The 16,317-nt window shown below is 41.6% G+C and overlaps 1 protein-coding gene across 2 annotated transcripts in view; it reads right to left on the bottom strand.

The window, feature by feature from the left end:
- The window catches only part of TNKS (tankyrase), a 139,807-nt gene that overhangs the window by 101,210 nt on the left and 22,280 nt on the right, over positions 1-16,317 (bottom strand). For both annotated transcript variants that reach the window (XM_061476963.1, XM_061476973.1), the window contains exon 3: positions 3,514-3,609. In XM_061476963.1, the coding sequence (XP_061332947.1) occupies positions 3,514-3,609 (96 nt within the window). The remainder of the gene's footprint in view (positions 1-3,513; positions 3,610-16,317) is intronic.

Below are 16,317 nucleotides of genomic sequence, written 5' to 3'. Positions count from 1 at the left end.
CAAAGAACACCATTCATGTAGAGAAAGCATTTTGAAACAGCAGATGATATGGGGAAGTGGCAAAAAAGCATCACTGTGTGAAAAATCAAATAAATCATTCGCATAAATCATTAACAATATTGTTGGCTCTTTATATACTGCACAGGAAAAATATAAAAGGATATTAATGTTTAAAGAGGCAATACGCAGGGTAAGAGAATAATGAAGACTGATATGACTTGTAGCACAAAAGCTCCCAAAGGCCCTGTTCTGGATGGGAGTCCCATAGTGCTATGTATGGCAACAAAGATGAGTCCTGATCTCAGAAACCACACACCCAGAGGCAATTAAGCTAAAATAAAATTGACCAGGATATTAATCTGATGTAACAGCTCTGAATTTCAGATGCAGTGTGTTTTTGGAGTCTGTACTACCACTTCAGCCTAGAGAAAGAGGGGATTACAATTGTTTTCTGATAACCTGATTCTAAAACAGCAACAGATGCTAAGAAAGAAGAAACAAAAAATATTCACCCCCTTCCATCATGAAGGGCTTGGGTCACACAAATGCTGCTTATCCTGCAGAAGGTGAAAAAAAAAAAAAACCAACCCAAAAGCCTGCTTTCCTATTTAAGCACGAAAAAGCAGATTCCCAGTTATAGAACTTTTTTTTTTTTTTTTTAAGAATCTGGATCTGGGTGTTTAATTTCTATAAAATTCACTTTAATCTACAAGGAAATTTTCAAAGTCTGTTTCCGTCAAAATATTAGCCTTTGATTTGCATTAGGTATCCGTTATAAAATGCGCATTTTAAGAGAACATCGTAAGGAAATGGCTGGAAGTCATCCCAGAAACTACTGCATTATATATCCTCTCTGTAATTCAGGTGAAAAAGATACTATACGTTATTCTGGATTGGGAGACAGAAAAGAACAAATCATTGTAGATTCAGCATCCAGAAATGCTTTTTATGCAGCAGGAATGTCCCTTTTAAAACATGTACCAAATTCTTCATCAAACTGAAAAGGTTTAATGAATTACCAACAAGTCTTCTGATCACTTTTGCTAAGCTGGAGGTCAAAGAGAGACTATAATCACAGTTCATTTTCAAAGTGATTAACATCATCACATGAATTTATGCAAATAATTGGTAAAAAAAGTAGTAAGAGGAACCTTGTTCTCCAACAATCAATACATTAGCGATATCGAAAAGTCTATTACGGTCATAGACACTGATAGAAAAAGGAAGCCAAAATAACATCACCAGAACAGCCTTGACACGCATGCCATTTAATGATGCAAATACAGTAACAATTACAGATTGTGCTTTCAGGATCACTCCACTTTTAAAAGATCCCAATGTTAGCATTTCTAAAATCCCACCATTCAACATTAAATACTGAAAACTAAGTTAATACATCCCACTCATCCTTAATCCAGTAATACCTTTAAGTTTCAATGCACCTAATTGCAAAGCATTGCTGTAGCTAAAGATTATTCCAAGACAGATAGATACTAAGAAATCCCTTAAGCCCCCTTCTTCAAGAGGAATGAAGCAAGACGTCAAGTTAACAACATATGGAAAATTAATGCGAAAGTAGCAGTCTAACATAGATACTAGAAAGCAGGGTAACATCCAGAAAAATTCAGCTCTTAATAGAAAGCTTCCATTTAAATGGCATTCAGGGTCAGCTTTTTCAGTTGTGCATCACACGGCAGCTACAGCCTGATTCAAACCCTGTTTACACAGCTTGGAGCTCAGGTGCACAGCATAGAGGAAGCTCAGTGTAGCCAAGAGCCACCTTGAGGACAAAGCTGATAAAACCAAAGCTGATTTTCTTGCTAGGAAGAATGAAAACATACAAAATTTACATCTTTTAATGAACAATAAAACACCCAAATAGCAGCAAAAGTGGCTTTGTGCTTGTATGTTTATACGTACAACCTGGTAATATCCATTGGCTGCAGAAGCTTGCAGTCACTGTATGCTCACATGAGGCATGAGGGGTGAGGTCAGAGACATAGGGTGCTTGCTGCACTTGACAGGACACTGTGAAGAGGGCTGCTTCTAATCCATCTCCACTTGCTGGCTGTGACACATTGCCCTCCCTATTGCCTAAGGCACAAGGTGGTGATCTAGTATCCAGAGAACTCAGGGGAGCCACAGTGAAATCACTACCACAGACCTAAAGTCTTCTACTATCCTCTGAATTTGACCTTTAAGCATAGCCTGAAGAGCAGCTCAAAGCATAGAACCCCTAAATGTATACCAAGTTCCCACAACTAAATGCCAAATACTTATTAACACCTTTGAGGTACCCTGACTCCCTGGTTCTCTTTCCATCCTCAACATCTGTACAACCGTACCCATTAGCAGCCGAAAGTCAGATTAAACTGCTTAGCACAGCTAACATTAGTGTTAACACTGTAGGAATGCGTTTAAATTTGACACCGAGTAATTAAACTAAATCATATGTATTTAAGTGCTCTGCTCCAGAGGCACTCTCAGATCACTGCAGAGATGTAGAAAATTATGTATAACAGTCAGCACACTGAAGAGAAGATAAGGAAATTTTCCTGACAAAGTCAAGGGAGCTGGTGTACTCTGAACATTGTCTGAAGAAGGAATATGGGTGTTGCATAGCACATAACCGATAAATTAAGCCATCAATAAAAAGAGAGGGAGAATGGGGAAAAATAAAGGCAAAAAGAAAAATAGCTATTTCTTCAAATGAAACTCAGATGCTGAACCCTTTCTATAAATGTAATTGTATGCATTTTAAAATACAAGAATACTTTGTTCTAAACATTTTTTCCTAGATGTCAAAATCAGCACAGAGGGCTATGTATTACTTGATACAGATTTGACAGGCTACTATATTATGCTTTTAATGCTTACTGGTATGCTACAACAGTTAACCTATTAAAAAACCAAAGCTGTGTAAAAATAAAGTTATATCCGTAGACTATTTCCATGAAAGGTTTTTTTTGGCAGCTAATAACCCCTATAAATGAAAAAATTGGTGGGTGAGAGAATTCTACCTAAAATAACTAATTAGGAAGAGGAAGGAAAGGGTAGCATGTGAATATGCAGCAAAATATTGATCTCTGATAACTGGTAGCAGGTTGTCTTTCAGATCACAAGTACTTTTATAGTTACACAAACGTCCTTGCTTGCTTAACAGTGAAGGTCTTAAAACAACTGACCTGATTTTTATCCCCTTTTCTTTGCAGGGATTGGGGGCTCCTATTCAATATGTCTCTTGGGCAAAATTATGAAGAAAACACGCCGCAGAAACAAAGTGAAGACTGAATGATGTTATAACAGAAAAATACACCATTAGCATAAGTAGAATAAGCAAACCTACAGCAGCACAGCACATTAACGACAGTTACATCAATATGAAATCTGCTAAAAGACAGTTTTAAAATGCTCTTATACCACAGAAAATCCAGACAGCTTTTACAATACTGAACTTGTACAACACACAAAATGAACTACAGGTAACATTGCTGAGAGATGTATGCAGCTTACCCGTGAGTACAGCTTTTGCTGAAGGGTCTGCCAGATCCAGCGCAGATTTCCCGTCGGTGTTCCGAATGTTTGGATCAGCTCCGTGCTGCAGCAGCACTGTGCAGGGAAAGCAGAAACAGTATCTTACCTCAGGTATGCACAGATTATTTACTGTTAATTGTCTCCTCGGCATGATGTAGGCATAAACACACATTGCACAGTTTTCTTTATGTTTTCCTTCCTTTTTTTTTTTTTTTCCCCTTTCTCTTTTTTCTCTCCCTTTTTCGTTAAGCACTGCAGCAAAGGATCGTAGCAAAGGCTAAGTTGGCAAGTTAAGGTATAGTAAGATCACATGACTTTGCATGATAAACATGAACCCTGAATCTCTTGCAGTACTCAGTTTTGGGTTCCTCCTGACAGCTTTCTGGGAAGCTGTGCATTCACTGACTACCCCCAGCAAGTCTGCTGTGTAACCTGCTCCTGCCTTTACTACCACTACTGCTGCTTGTTACCACTCCTGTTCCTTTTTGTGCCAAATATCCCAAGTCACCCCGCCTCTGTAAATCAGTAACACTCCAGCCTTTCAGTGGCTCATCACTCACACAGAAAATCTTAACCACACTATTCCAGCTCGCTTTCAAGAAGTGTAACAAATAGGGTAAGATGTGTAGCCTAGTACCCTGCAGTCTGGATATTCAGAGGCTATTATTCTGACTGGTATTTCTTTTCCCTGCTAAGCTTATTAACACATAAAAACTCAAGTACATAAAAATACTTAGCATGCAATATGCAACCATATGGCTAGGAAGGCATTGATACAGCAAATTACCATCTAGAAAAGCTCATTAAAAAAGGAAAACACTATTTCACCTGTAAATGCTTTTGACAAGAAACAGCCTAACAGCAATGCAAACCTGACTGCCCACCCACCTCAAGATTAAGACATTTTCTACAGAATTGGACAACAAAGCCCACAGCAAAATCAGAGGTCTGACAAAAAGACCTCCATTCCCCCAGTGTTGTGCAAAATAAGCACAATGTATTACAAGTTCAGAGCAATAACAATTTGCACAAGTATGAATAACAGGACAGTGTACAGAGGTGTAGAGACTCAATGTCAAGGAGACAAAATCCAGCAGATGTTTATGCTCATATGACCATGTCTGTTGAGATACAGCTGGACTGAAGGCATCAAGACAAATATACTTGCCAACACTTTTTGTAACTAAGGGTGCAGAAACACTTGAAAGACAGGTTTCTCCAGGGAACAACAACTATCTAATCCAAACCAAAAGTAATTACCAATATTATATTACATATATCATTTTAACCAGCAAAAGGCTTTCCAAAAATATTTTTTTTCTACATTAAAATTTTAACCGGTAATTTACTCAAACCTCTTTTCTTTTACAATTCTGACTTTAAATGTTTTTAACATTGCCAAATTTCATATATTTTAACTTGCAGGGCACTACGTTACACGGAAGTCTGGTGCTTTAATGAAGTAAATTCACTTATTTTGTGCTTTAACAAGAAGGTGCAATCCTCCCCTGTTTTTGAAAGAAGATCCAAGGAGGCAGATTGGGCTTCTCCTAGGAGGTTTATTTTTGGTAGTGTTCCCCCCATGTCAAAATCAAGAGAACAAAATGGAAAAATAAAATAGAATAAACCAGCTAGCACGTGCTCACAGAAACTTGTTAAGACCTGGCACCCATGCTTCTGAAGATGCCATCTGTGCCATTCATGCTACCACCCCCTTAGAGATCTTACTCAGGGACAGGTTTGACTCCGAGCCAGCCTCACAAGCCAGTCAGGCGCCCTCCAGCAGGAAGTGAACAGGACTTTCTGCAGACTATTTTTTAAACACAGTAGGTAGTACAGAAAGTCTGGAGAGAGGAGAGACACACTCGCCATGCCCTCTTTATCCTCCTGGACCCTGCTAGTAAGTTTATACTCCATGGGAAGCCATTTGTCCCAAATGGCATCAGAGTAAGAGTAAGACTCTAAGCGAGGGAACCAGCAAGTGTCTATCAAGAGAAAGCAGGCAATACAAAGTGGTGAGACAGTATGCACTGGATAAGAAGACAATGAAGGATTCACATGGCAAAAAGCCTGAGGCAGTGAGCTAGGGCAGAAAACTGAACAAGATGCAGCAGGGAAGAGATAATAGCTCAGATAAAAAGTCCAGGAAAAAAAGACCAGGAGAGACGAATGACTGGGATTTGACTAGAGTTTGGAGGTTTGGACCAGCACATGAAGCCAAGCTGAGGCAGGTTATGTTAGAAGAAAGGCTTTGAAAAACAAGAAGTAACAGGCATAGAGATGTCGAAGGGATCTGCAACTGCCCGAGCCCAACGTTAAAACAGAAGCACAGATTTTCAAGTCTCTTAATACTGCAGTCCTGTGCAAACCCAAGCAAGAGTGCTTCCTGGCTACATCTGCTGGCACGCAGAGAAGATGACACCACAGTACTGCTTTCAGCTCCTCTCTCCTAAGGATGCACTGGGCTGGTATGGCTAAGATGATTAGGCAGTGTATCTGTTTAATCATGTTAATGAACCAAGAAGAGTTTTGGTATGACTTGCAACATACAATTTCTGTGCCAGGTTTTTTAGTGTATTTTAAAGACTTAGAAATTTACTATCAGTGCTTAAGCTGGTTGCCTGCAAAAACCCCGAATTTGTGATTGCCTGTGGAACATGCACTTGAAGTGGACAAACCAGGTTCAGAGAAGAACTGGTCAGAATTCAACTGCTGTAACCTTGACACTTATCCTTCTTGCGTCTGCAATCACACATCCCACCTATCGTAACCTTTCCAGCCTCTCCAACAGCCAAGGGTATGGTCCCACAGATAGCTCCCTTGTTCAGTCCTAGAGACAGATCTGCCCTGTGAATTGAATGCAGTAGCATCTTGGGAGAAAAAAAACCAAACCTAATCATATAAATAAAGACTGTATTAGGATGCAGATAAATAAAGGAAACAAATTCAGGTCACAACAGAAATCTTATTCTTTCATCTTCTCTACTGACTATTTCATTCTATCCTCTCCATCCTTTTTTAGTACATAATCTCACAAAAAGCTCTCCATGTGAGCAATGTTGCCATCAACATGAATTAACAGAAGATATCCAGCATTTGATGTTTAGCCTAGCCGTGTAACGCAGCTGCACTTTTATGCCCCGCAAACCACAGGTAGCTTATAATTGAATGCTCTCCTGCTTGTTCAAAACCTTGAACACTTTAGCCTAACACAAAGTTTCTGCTAACCACAGGGTATTTGAGATTTAGATACAACGCATGTGTCTTAATTTCCTTTCCAATGCACCAGGGATGTGTAAAAATGTCAAGACAGATCTCCTGTTTGAGAAAAACATTCTCTTTATAATGAAACACAACAGAACAAGCCATTGTAGCTAACTACAGCTATTTTGGATTTCAAACGCTGAACACCAGTTTTAGAGAATGGTTTCTGAGTAGCCTGAACAGGAAATGTGGCAATAGTTTCTGTCAAGAGACTGCCGTTAACCAGCAAGCATAAGGATGGTGTATGCATACAAACTCACTCCTGGAACGAAGCTAATTAGCACATTTTGATATGCTGGTTTATTTTCTCTAGATAGTGGGGACATTGGGGTTTATTATTTTTCTGTAGTGCAGGCAAAGCCCTTAATCTAGCAATACCATTATCTGACTATCCTTGCCTTTCCTACAGACTACACTGTACAAAGAGTATAAAGCAGCTCTTCTTTTAATTGACTCTTCATATTGTATATGAACATCGAAGCCCTGTAAGCTTAACTATAGAACAAACATGAACTGCTATGGAGTTCTATTTTTACTCTCACTGCAACTGCCACAATGCATCACTTTCTGATCTTCACATACCATCTGAAATGCTTTATTTAATTACACTGCTATTATACCAGATCAGTACTAGCGATAAGAAAGGCCACATTCTTCCCACCAATTAAAAATAAAAAAGTTACAGTATTGCACAGAGCATGAACTACAACCACAAACCCTTACACATCCCTGCCAACTTGCTACAGTAGGATGAATCCTAAAGTTAAACACTTGGCCCACAGCCTCCTGGCATAGGTATTTTGAACTGTGAAGCTAACCAACACTCTTTTGGCTATCAAATTATAAACTCACCAAGAACAAACATTTTTACTTTTAGCAGTTTCAACCTTCACATTTTCACCAACAAGGTATGGCAAAACCTTCTCTGGTAGCTACACAGCAACAAGGGAGAAGTAAGTTTGATTAGAAAAAAAAAAAATGGGAATTTGTCTACACACAGACCATCACCCAAATACTTAGCCCTTCCTCCTTCCTACTACTGCTCCAGTTAGCAGTACGCCAAAGCAAAATATTTTTGATTGAAAGAAAAATACAATGGGGAAAAAAGTGGGAATAAAAATCAGTTTGATTTTTCCAATATTAGGCATCAAAGATCAGAATACTTCTGTTACAGTTTGTCTAGGCCCGATATCCACAAGCTTCCTGAGTATACTTACAGGAATGCTGATGGAAAGTTCACATTTGGTTTCAAATTGGATGCACGTAAGTACAAAAAAAGACATATCCAAACCTTTGACTGTTGAGCAAAAAGCAGCAAGATTAACAGGCAAACCATCCAGAAGTATCTGTATTTAAATCTGCCTACTGCTTTTAATTATTTTTCCAGAGCTCCTCAGAGCTCTCTCTCCACCAGCTTTTTCATCACTGCATCTCACCGTCTTGCATTTGAGGTCCCTTCCAGCATACCCTTGATTTAGTATATACCTTTTCTTCTCTCTTTTCAACTTCTCCTCCTGCAGATGATCTCCAAAGGTGCTTTTCAAGCCATGTAGCTTTATCTACTTACTCACAAAGTATCAAGTTACAGAGCAAACAGCCTAGGAAAAAGCCCTTCTTTTTACTTGCAATATATGCGCTATCTTCCATCTCTCTAAAGGATACCCTTAAAGCTGGTCACTCTCTCAACAGCCTTAGGTCCCAAGAACACACATACCTCAGTACTAGTCACATGCAAGACATGTTTCAACATTTAGCTACACAGGATTTGAATAGCTACACAGGATTTGGAGAAGGCTGAGGTTCTGAATGACTTCTTTGCCTCGGTCTTCACTCGCAAAGGCTCTGACCAAACCACGCAAGTCTTGGAAGGCAGATACAGGGACTGTGAGAATGAAGACCTTGTGCCCACCGTAGGAGAGGAACTGGTTCGAGACCATCTTAAAAATCTGAACGTGCACAAGTCCATGGGTTCTGATGAAATCCATCCACGGGTCCTGAAGGAGCTGGCGAATGAAGTTGCGAAGCCACTGTCCATCATATTTGAAAAATCATGGCAGTCAGGTGAAGTTCCCAATGACTGGAAAAAGGGAAATATAACCCCCATTTTCAAGAAGGGGAAAATGGATGACCCCAGGGAATTACAGAGCAGTCAGTCTCACCTCTGTGCCTGGCAAAATCTTGGAGCAGATTCTCCTGGAAGGCACGCTAAGGCACATGAAAAACAACAAGGTGCTTGGTGACAGCCAGCATGGCTTCACTAAGGGGAAATCCTGCCTGACCAATTTGGTGGCCTTCTATGATAGGGCTACAGAACTGATGGACAGGGGTAGAGCAGTTGATGTCATCTACCTGGACTTGTGCAAAGCGTTCGACACTGTCCCACACAACATCCTTGTCTCTAAATTGGAGAGACATCAATTTGATGGATGGACCACTCGGTGGATAAAGAACTGGCTGGACGGCTGCACACAAAGAGTTGTGGTCAATGGCTCAATGTCCGGCTGGAGACCAGTAACGAGTGGTGTCCCTCAGGGATCGGTGCTGGGCCCGGTCTTGTTTAACATCTTTGTCGCTGACATGGACAGTGGGATTGAGTGCACCCTCAGCAAGTTTGCTGATGACACCAAGCTGTGTGGTTCGGTTGATACGCTGGAGGGAAGGAATGCCATCCAGAGGGACCTTGACACGCTTGTGAGGTGGGCTGATGCCAACCTCATGAAGTTTAACCATGACAAGTGCAAGGTCCTACACCTGGGTCAGAGCAATCCCAGGCACAGCTACAGGTTGGGCGGAGAAGAGATTCAGAGCAGCCCTGCAGAGAAGGACTTGGAGGTGTTGGTTGATGAGAAAATTTACATGAGCCGGCAGTGTGCACTCACAGCCCAGAAAACCAACCGTATCCTGGGCTGCATCAAAAGGAGCGTGACCAGCAGGTCAAAGGAGGTGATCCTGCCCCTTTACTCTGCTCTTGTGAGACCTCACCTGCAGTATTGTGTGCAGTTTTGGTGTCCTCAACATAAAAAGGACATGGAACTGTTGGAACAAATCCAGAGAAGGGCCACGAGGATGATCAGGGGACTGGAGCACCTCCCGTATGAAGACAGGCTGAGAAAATTGGGGCTGTTCAGCCTGGAGAAGAGAAGGCTGCGTGGAGACCTCATAGCAGCCTTCCAGTATCTGAAGGGGGCCTATAGGGATGCTTGGGAGAGACTGTTCATTAGGGACTGCAGTGACAGGACAAGGGATAATGGGTTAAAACTTAAACAGGGGAAGTTTAGATTGGATGTAAGGAGTAAATTCTTTCCTCTTAGGGTGGTGAGGCACTGGAATAGGTTGCCCAGGGAGGTTGTGAATGCTCCATCCCCAGCAATGTTCAAGGCCAGGTTGGACAGAGCCTTGGGTGACATGGTTTAGTGTGAGGTGTCCCTGCCCATGGCAGGGGGGTTGGAACTAGTTGATCTTAAGGTCCTTTCCAACCCTAACTATTCTATGATTATACTTGACAAGAAACATAATGTGCTCATTTACTTCCACATTCTGAAAACAGATAGACAATACCCTGGAATCATAGAATCATAGAATAGTTAGGGTTGGAAAGGACCTTAAGATCATCAAGTTCTCCCCCTCCGCCATGGGCAGGGACACCTCACACTAAATCAATCCAAACTATTCAATTTTTTTCAGCCAATGCTAAAAGGCATCTTCTCCTCTAACTAGTTCTACACGTAAATCAAACCACTGAGGTTTTGAAGCTTTTCTCATGTTACAAAAACAACAACCTCTTGCCTAGAAATTACACTTCTGTGATTCAGATCCAACAACCCCATTTTGGCAAGTTACTAGACACATAAGCCTTTTTGCTAAATGACTTCATATAACACAAGTTGTAGCATCCTACTCTTAACAACATAAAGTTGAATATATGACACACAACTAACAATATTAACAACTGTATCATTGATTAACTCCACCTCTCAGAGCAATCCTAGTCTTGGCTGCATGGTTAAGAAAAAGACTATATTCATCTGTCATTGGAATTATGAGGTGAAAACATGAGAGGCAGTATCACTACAGAGGCTGCAAACAGCTCTATATATGTTTGAGTATCACTACTTGACCTGATAACATCCATGGCCTAAAACGTAACTGCTGGCTCAGCCAAGAGGAGTTGGAAGAAAAGAGAGGTCCTCTGCTCCTGGCTGTCCTTCTATAGCAAGCCAAAGCTGAATGAAGAGAAGATTCTGAAGCAGGCAGGCTAAGCACACTGAGGGATTTACTTCAGAGTTAGGGTAGAGTTGATAATTAGAAGTATCTGGGCGCACCACAGGTGGCTTTTGGTAAGAAGAGATGATAACCAGGTGGCAGTTAAGATGACAACCAGGTGGCGGTCCAGGATAGGATTGCATTTGGTAGGAAACAGACAAACATGAAAAAAGCAAAAAAGGATGAATAAAGGCAAATCCCTAAGGGAATTTAGGGAGAAATATAGTAGAAGTTCCCATGGGTACAGGCTGGACAAGTAAGGAAAAGTTGCAGAAGACTGGATCTCCAGCAACAAACAAGTGTCTGCAAACACTTAACTGCTGAAAACTTCAAAGACCTCCATTACCACAGCTGCTTTGTAGGGTTTTATTGCTCAGATGGCAGACTGAAGTGGATCTTTCAGGCTCAGAGCTGCTTTTTTTCTGAGGCAAAGGCTAAGAAGATCTCACTAAGCTGAGAAATTCTGTCCAGCAGTCTCAACACTCCTGGGACAAAGGAGTCATGCAGAACAGTGCTTAACTTTAAGGGAAGATGGGAGGGTACAAACACCAGCCTCCAGGGGAATAAGGAACATCTCTATTAGGATGAGAACAGATGGCACTTTGAGGCAGAGAGCAGAAGAGCATGCAGCCTTTATACCTCCATCCCAATTAAAAAAAACCCAAACACCTATCTTTGAAGGACTGCAAAGAATTGTAAAGCTGCCTGGTTGCAAAAGAGCACTCTCGCAGGCTACAGTTTCACCTAGAGCAGGGTGGCAGAATTGCCATCCCCAGTGTTATGCTGGCAACAAGACAAATGAGAAAAATGATCACTTGCCCAATCCAGTTTATCATGAAATGACACAACATGCTCTGGTTAGCACCAGAAAAGACAGTAGAGGGGCTCATGCTGGTGATGGGAGTTAAAAAGGATCATTTTGCTGTTCAAATTAAGAGTATATCTAACATTACCAGCCAAAGTCCTGGTGGGTCAGCATCAGCTGCATGCACTTCTCATCATATTGTCTTCCCTGCTTCTCTTTTTCAGGGCATCTCAGTTTCCCATTACCCCAGACAATGGCTTTATTCTCAGTGAACCAGCATGTTAGTTTTGTTCTTTGTTGGGGCCAGACAGAGCAAGAGACAAATATGCCAACCACAGTAGTATGAAGTAGATGAAGAGGAGCTTACAAAGGCAACACTAGCCCCCACTATTCTGAAGCAAAAAATTGTAACGGTAATTAGAGTAGTGCTCTCCAACAGCATAGGCAGAAACAAAAAGTTTCAACAGCAGAAGACAGCAGCAGACAAGTAGTGGGGGAAAGTGATGGAGTTCTGAACAAAAAGTCAGGGACTGCAGACATATTAGGAACCAAGAGGGTATCACCTGTGAAATGCCTCAAAGGAATTAGGCCATGTTCCTCTAAAAAGGTGACACAGTCAATGACCCAGTGCCTCTATGTCAATGCATGCAGCATGGGCAGCAAAAAGGAAAGAAGCCACAGGGGCTAGAAAGCTATGATCTAATCACTACCACTGAAGTATGGTGGGAAGGATCACACAACTGGAGTGCTGAAATTGATGGCTTGAAACTGCTCAGAAGGGATAGGGAAAGAAGGAAGAATAGGCAGGTTCCCTCCATGTAGAAAAACCAAACATGGATTGACTCCACAAAGCTGCTTTGAAAAACAGCAGTGAACAAGTTGAGAGCTTATGGGTAAAAATTAGGGCAAAGCCAACAAAGGAAACCTCACGGTTGGTGTTTACTACAGGCTGCCCAAAGAAAGGCAGCCTGTTGATGAAGAGTTCTTACTTCAACAACAGGAGGCATCATGCTCACAGGCTCTGACCCTGCTGGGGGACTTCAATCACCGTGACATCTGCTTGAAAAGCAGCACAGCAATCTGTAAGCAGTCCAGGAGACTCTTGGAGTGTGACAAGGATAATTTCTTAATCCCAGTGACAGACAGCACACCCAGAGGAGAAGCATTAATAAACCTGCTGCCTACCAACATGCATGAACTAATTGAGGATGTCAAGACTGGTGGCAGCCTGAGCTGCAGTGGTCATGCCCTGGTGGAATTCACAATCTTGAGGGATATGGGCCAGGTGAAGAATAGTCAGGACTCTGAATTTTAGGAGAGCAAACTTTCAGTTGTTTAAGGAATTAACGGATGGGACCCCTGGGAAACTGCTTTCAGGGACAAAGGAGCTGAACAGAACTGGCAGCTCTTTAATGACATTTTTCTTAGAGTGCAAAAGCTCTCAATTCCCATGTGTAAGAAATCAGGAAGAGATGCAGGAGACAAACACGGCTAACTAAGGACCTTCTGGTCAAACCAGTGTGCAAGAAGGAAACACGCATGCAGTGGAATCAGAAACATATATCCTGGGATAAATACTGGATGTGTAGGGATGGGATCAGAAAGCTAAGGCACAATTAGAGGTGAATTTGGCACAGGTTGCCAACAATACAAAGGGCTTCTACATTAGCTAGAAAAGCAAGACTAAATATAAGAACTAGTGATAACTGGTATGGAGAAGTCTGGGGTACTCAACAATTCTTTTTCCCACATCTCTCAAGCCCCTGAACCTCAAGGCAAGGAATGTAAAATGAAGTCACTCCCATCGTTAAGTGAAGATCAGGTTCAAGACCACCTCAGGAACCTGAATATACGTAAGTCCATAGGACCCAGTGAGATGTTTCCCAAGGTCCCAAGAGAATTAGCTGAAGTAGTTGTCAAACCATTCTCAATCATACTCAAAAAGTCATGGCAGTCAGGCAAATCCCCACTGACTCAAAAAAGGGAAACATCATGCCCACTTCTAAAAAGGAGGACCCTGGGAACTACCAACCAGTCAGCCTCACCTCTGTGCCCAGTGAGATCATGGAACAAATCCTCTTGAAGACATGTCAAAACACACGGAAGACAAGGAGCTGATTAGAGACACCAAGGGCAAATCATGCCCAACTAATTTGGTAGTCTTCTACGATGACTGATGATTGCATCAGTCAAAGGCAAAAGGACAGATATCAACTACCTGAACTTCTGTAAGGCTGGAACAGGCTGCCCAGAGAATCTGTACATGCCCATCACTGAAAGTGCTCATAGGGCTTTCAGCAACCTTGTTTAGTGAAAGTTGTCCCTGCCCATGGCAGAGGGACTGGAACTAGATGATCTTTAAAGGTCCCTCCCAACCTAAATCATTCTATGACTGGAATCCTGCAACCTGGCTCACGGAGATAAACTTTTAAAATTTACACGGACTCACTGTCTTAAATGGTTGTTTCTAACTAAAAGAAAGGTACCTCTAGTTTGGCCAAATGGGACATAATCTAGATGAACTCATAGCACCTACCTGCATGTTTCATTACCTTGTCATTAGATGAGCAATAACAAGAACTGCTGGGACATCAATATATGGTGGGCAACCATTCTATGCAGATGGCTTAGAATATAGCTCCTCGCAGAGGCATTTCTCGCTTTATGACCAAAATGACCATTTGGTTAATCACGGACAGATGACAGCCATATCAAACATCTCACTTTCTTGACATAGATCTGCTCTTTTAAAGAAAAGTTCTCACACATCCATACGCTATGGCAACTGCACCAGTCCCTACAGTAACAGGATGCAACTATCAAACTGAGCAGAGGCCCAGCAAAACAAGAAACGGAAACAACGTTTAGAGGTCAGACTTTGCTTCAGCTCAGATGAACAGTGCTCAGAAACAGGCTTCAAGGCACCAATAAGAAATAGTCAAAGCAGCAGCATGAACTTACTTGTTACTTGTATTTGTTACTACTCCCAGCAACAACTTTTTTGTTTGTTTGCTTTGAGGGGAGAAGGAATTAGACAAAAAATAATATTACAAAGCATCACTTTAAAAGGACTTTATCCTACTTTCATGCAAGCTCTAATTTTTCAGAACGACTTTTGTCTCAGTCCCATTGTTTGTCTCCAAAGTACTTCTAGGCTTTGCCCACTGAAGTTTCAACTTCTTAGCAAGATAGCCTGAGTCCTGGTTTATACACAGATTCTATAAACTTTACTTCCCAATACACTAAAAAAATACTTCTATGCATTCTAGAACTAAGTTTTCACTAGATGCTCCAGAGATCAGATTTATCTAACCAAAATAGGGGGAAAAGATCTAACCAAAACCACAAGCATCATTTAACAGTCAGAACTCTTTCAGCAGGATGAGAAGATACCTTTCAAAAAGGCTCCCTCCTCCCTCAGTGACTACCCACAGCTGTTTTTCCGTAAGTAGGTACATCTTAACTATGATTAGCTTCCTATACGTAGGAAGCACAACACAATTGCTCCCTGGTACACCAAGTTCTGCCTACCAGTGATTAAACACACATAGGGGGCGAGAGAACATGCAGAAAGTTCCAGAGGCTGTGGGCAGCACAGCAGGCTGACAGTATCCTTCTGCCCTCAGAGAAAGAGCCAGAGTTGGTAGATTGCTCAGCCTACACAAACAGCAATTCAAAACCTTGATCTTGCCTGATCTTAATGAAGTAAATATTCCCATTTCCTTTTTTCGACAGAGTACTTTTCAAGTTAGAGTTTTCCATTTCAGCTAACAGCGAGGAAAGACAAGTACATACAGGTTATGCAGAATGCAGTCCTTCACTCAGCAACCTCAAAACTTTAGTGTGACTGCAGCTTTTTTGTTGTTTGGTTGTATTTTTTTTTCACCATGCAAGAGATGGCTCTGTCATTCCAGAACACTCCCTCCAAGCACAAAATCCACACCAAAAGCTATATAGTTTAGAGGAAGCTTTGGGTTTCCACAGGGAACTTAAGCTTCCAAGTTACAAACAAAAGAACAAAACCAAAATCTTTGAGCTAACAAGCAATAAAGGGTAGCACACTAAAAATTTATTTAATCCCATTTATTTGCATTCATGAACATGCATTCCTTTTCACAGAATCTCACTGAACCATGGAATAGCTGAGGTCAAAAGGACCTCTGCAGATCATCTAGAACAGCCCCCACTGCTGAAGCAGGGCCACCCATAGCCACTGGCACAGGATTGTGTCCAGATGGCTATAGGCGGCCCCAGATCCCTTCAAGGAAGGGAAGTCAACAACCTCTCAGGCAACCTGTGCTGGTGGTGGTCACCCTGACAGTAAAAAGTGTTTCCTGATGTTCAAAGGGAACCTCGCATGTTTCGGTTTGTGTCTATTTCACACAGGGGCTTAAGAATCACACCTCAATGTGCTCAAGCAGGCATTTGGAACATTATGTTGCTAGTGTTAA

The sequence above is a fragment of the Pezoporus flaviventris genome, unplaced genomic scaffold, assembly GCF_033815535.1.
Source record: "Pezoporus flaviventris isolate CSIRO_AGI_PZ_B2104156 unplaced genomic scaffold, CSIRO_AGI_Pfla_v1 ptg000002l, whole genome shotgun sequence".
In the NCBI taxonomy this organism is placed as follows: domain Eukaryota; kingdom Metazoa; phylum Chordata; class Aves; order Psittaciformes; family Psittacidae; genus Pezoporus; species Pezoporus flaviventris.
Note: the sequence above shows the minus strand (reverse complement) of the source record. Positions and strands in the feature narration are given on the sequence as shown.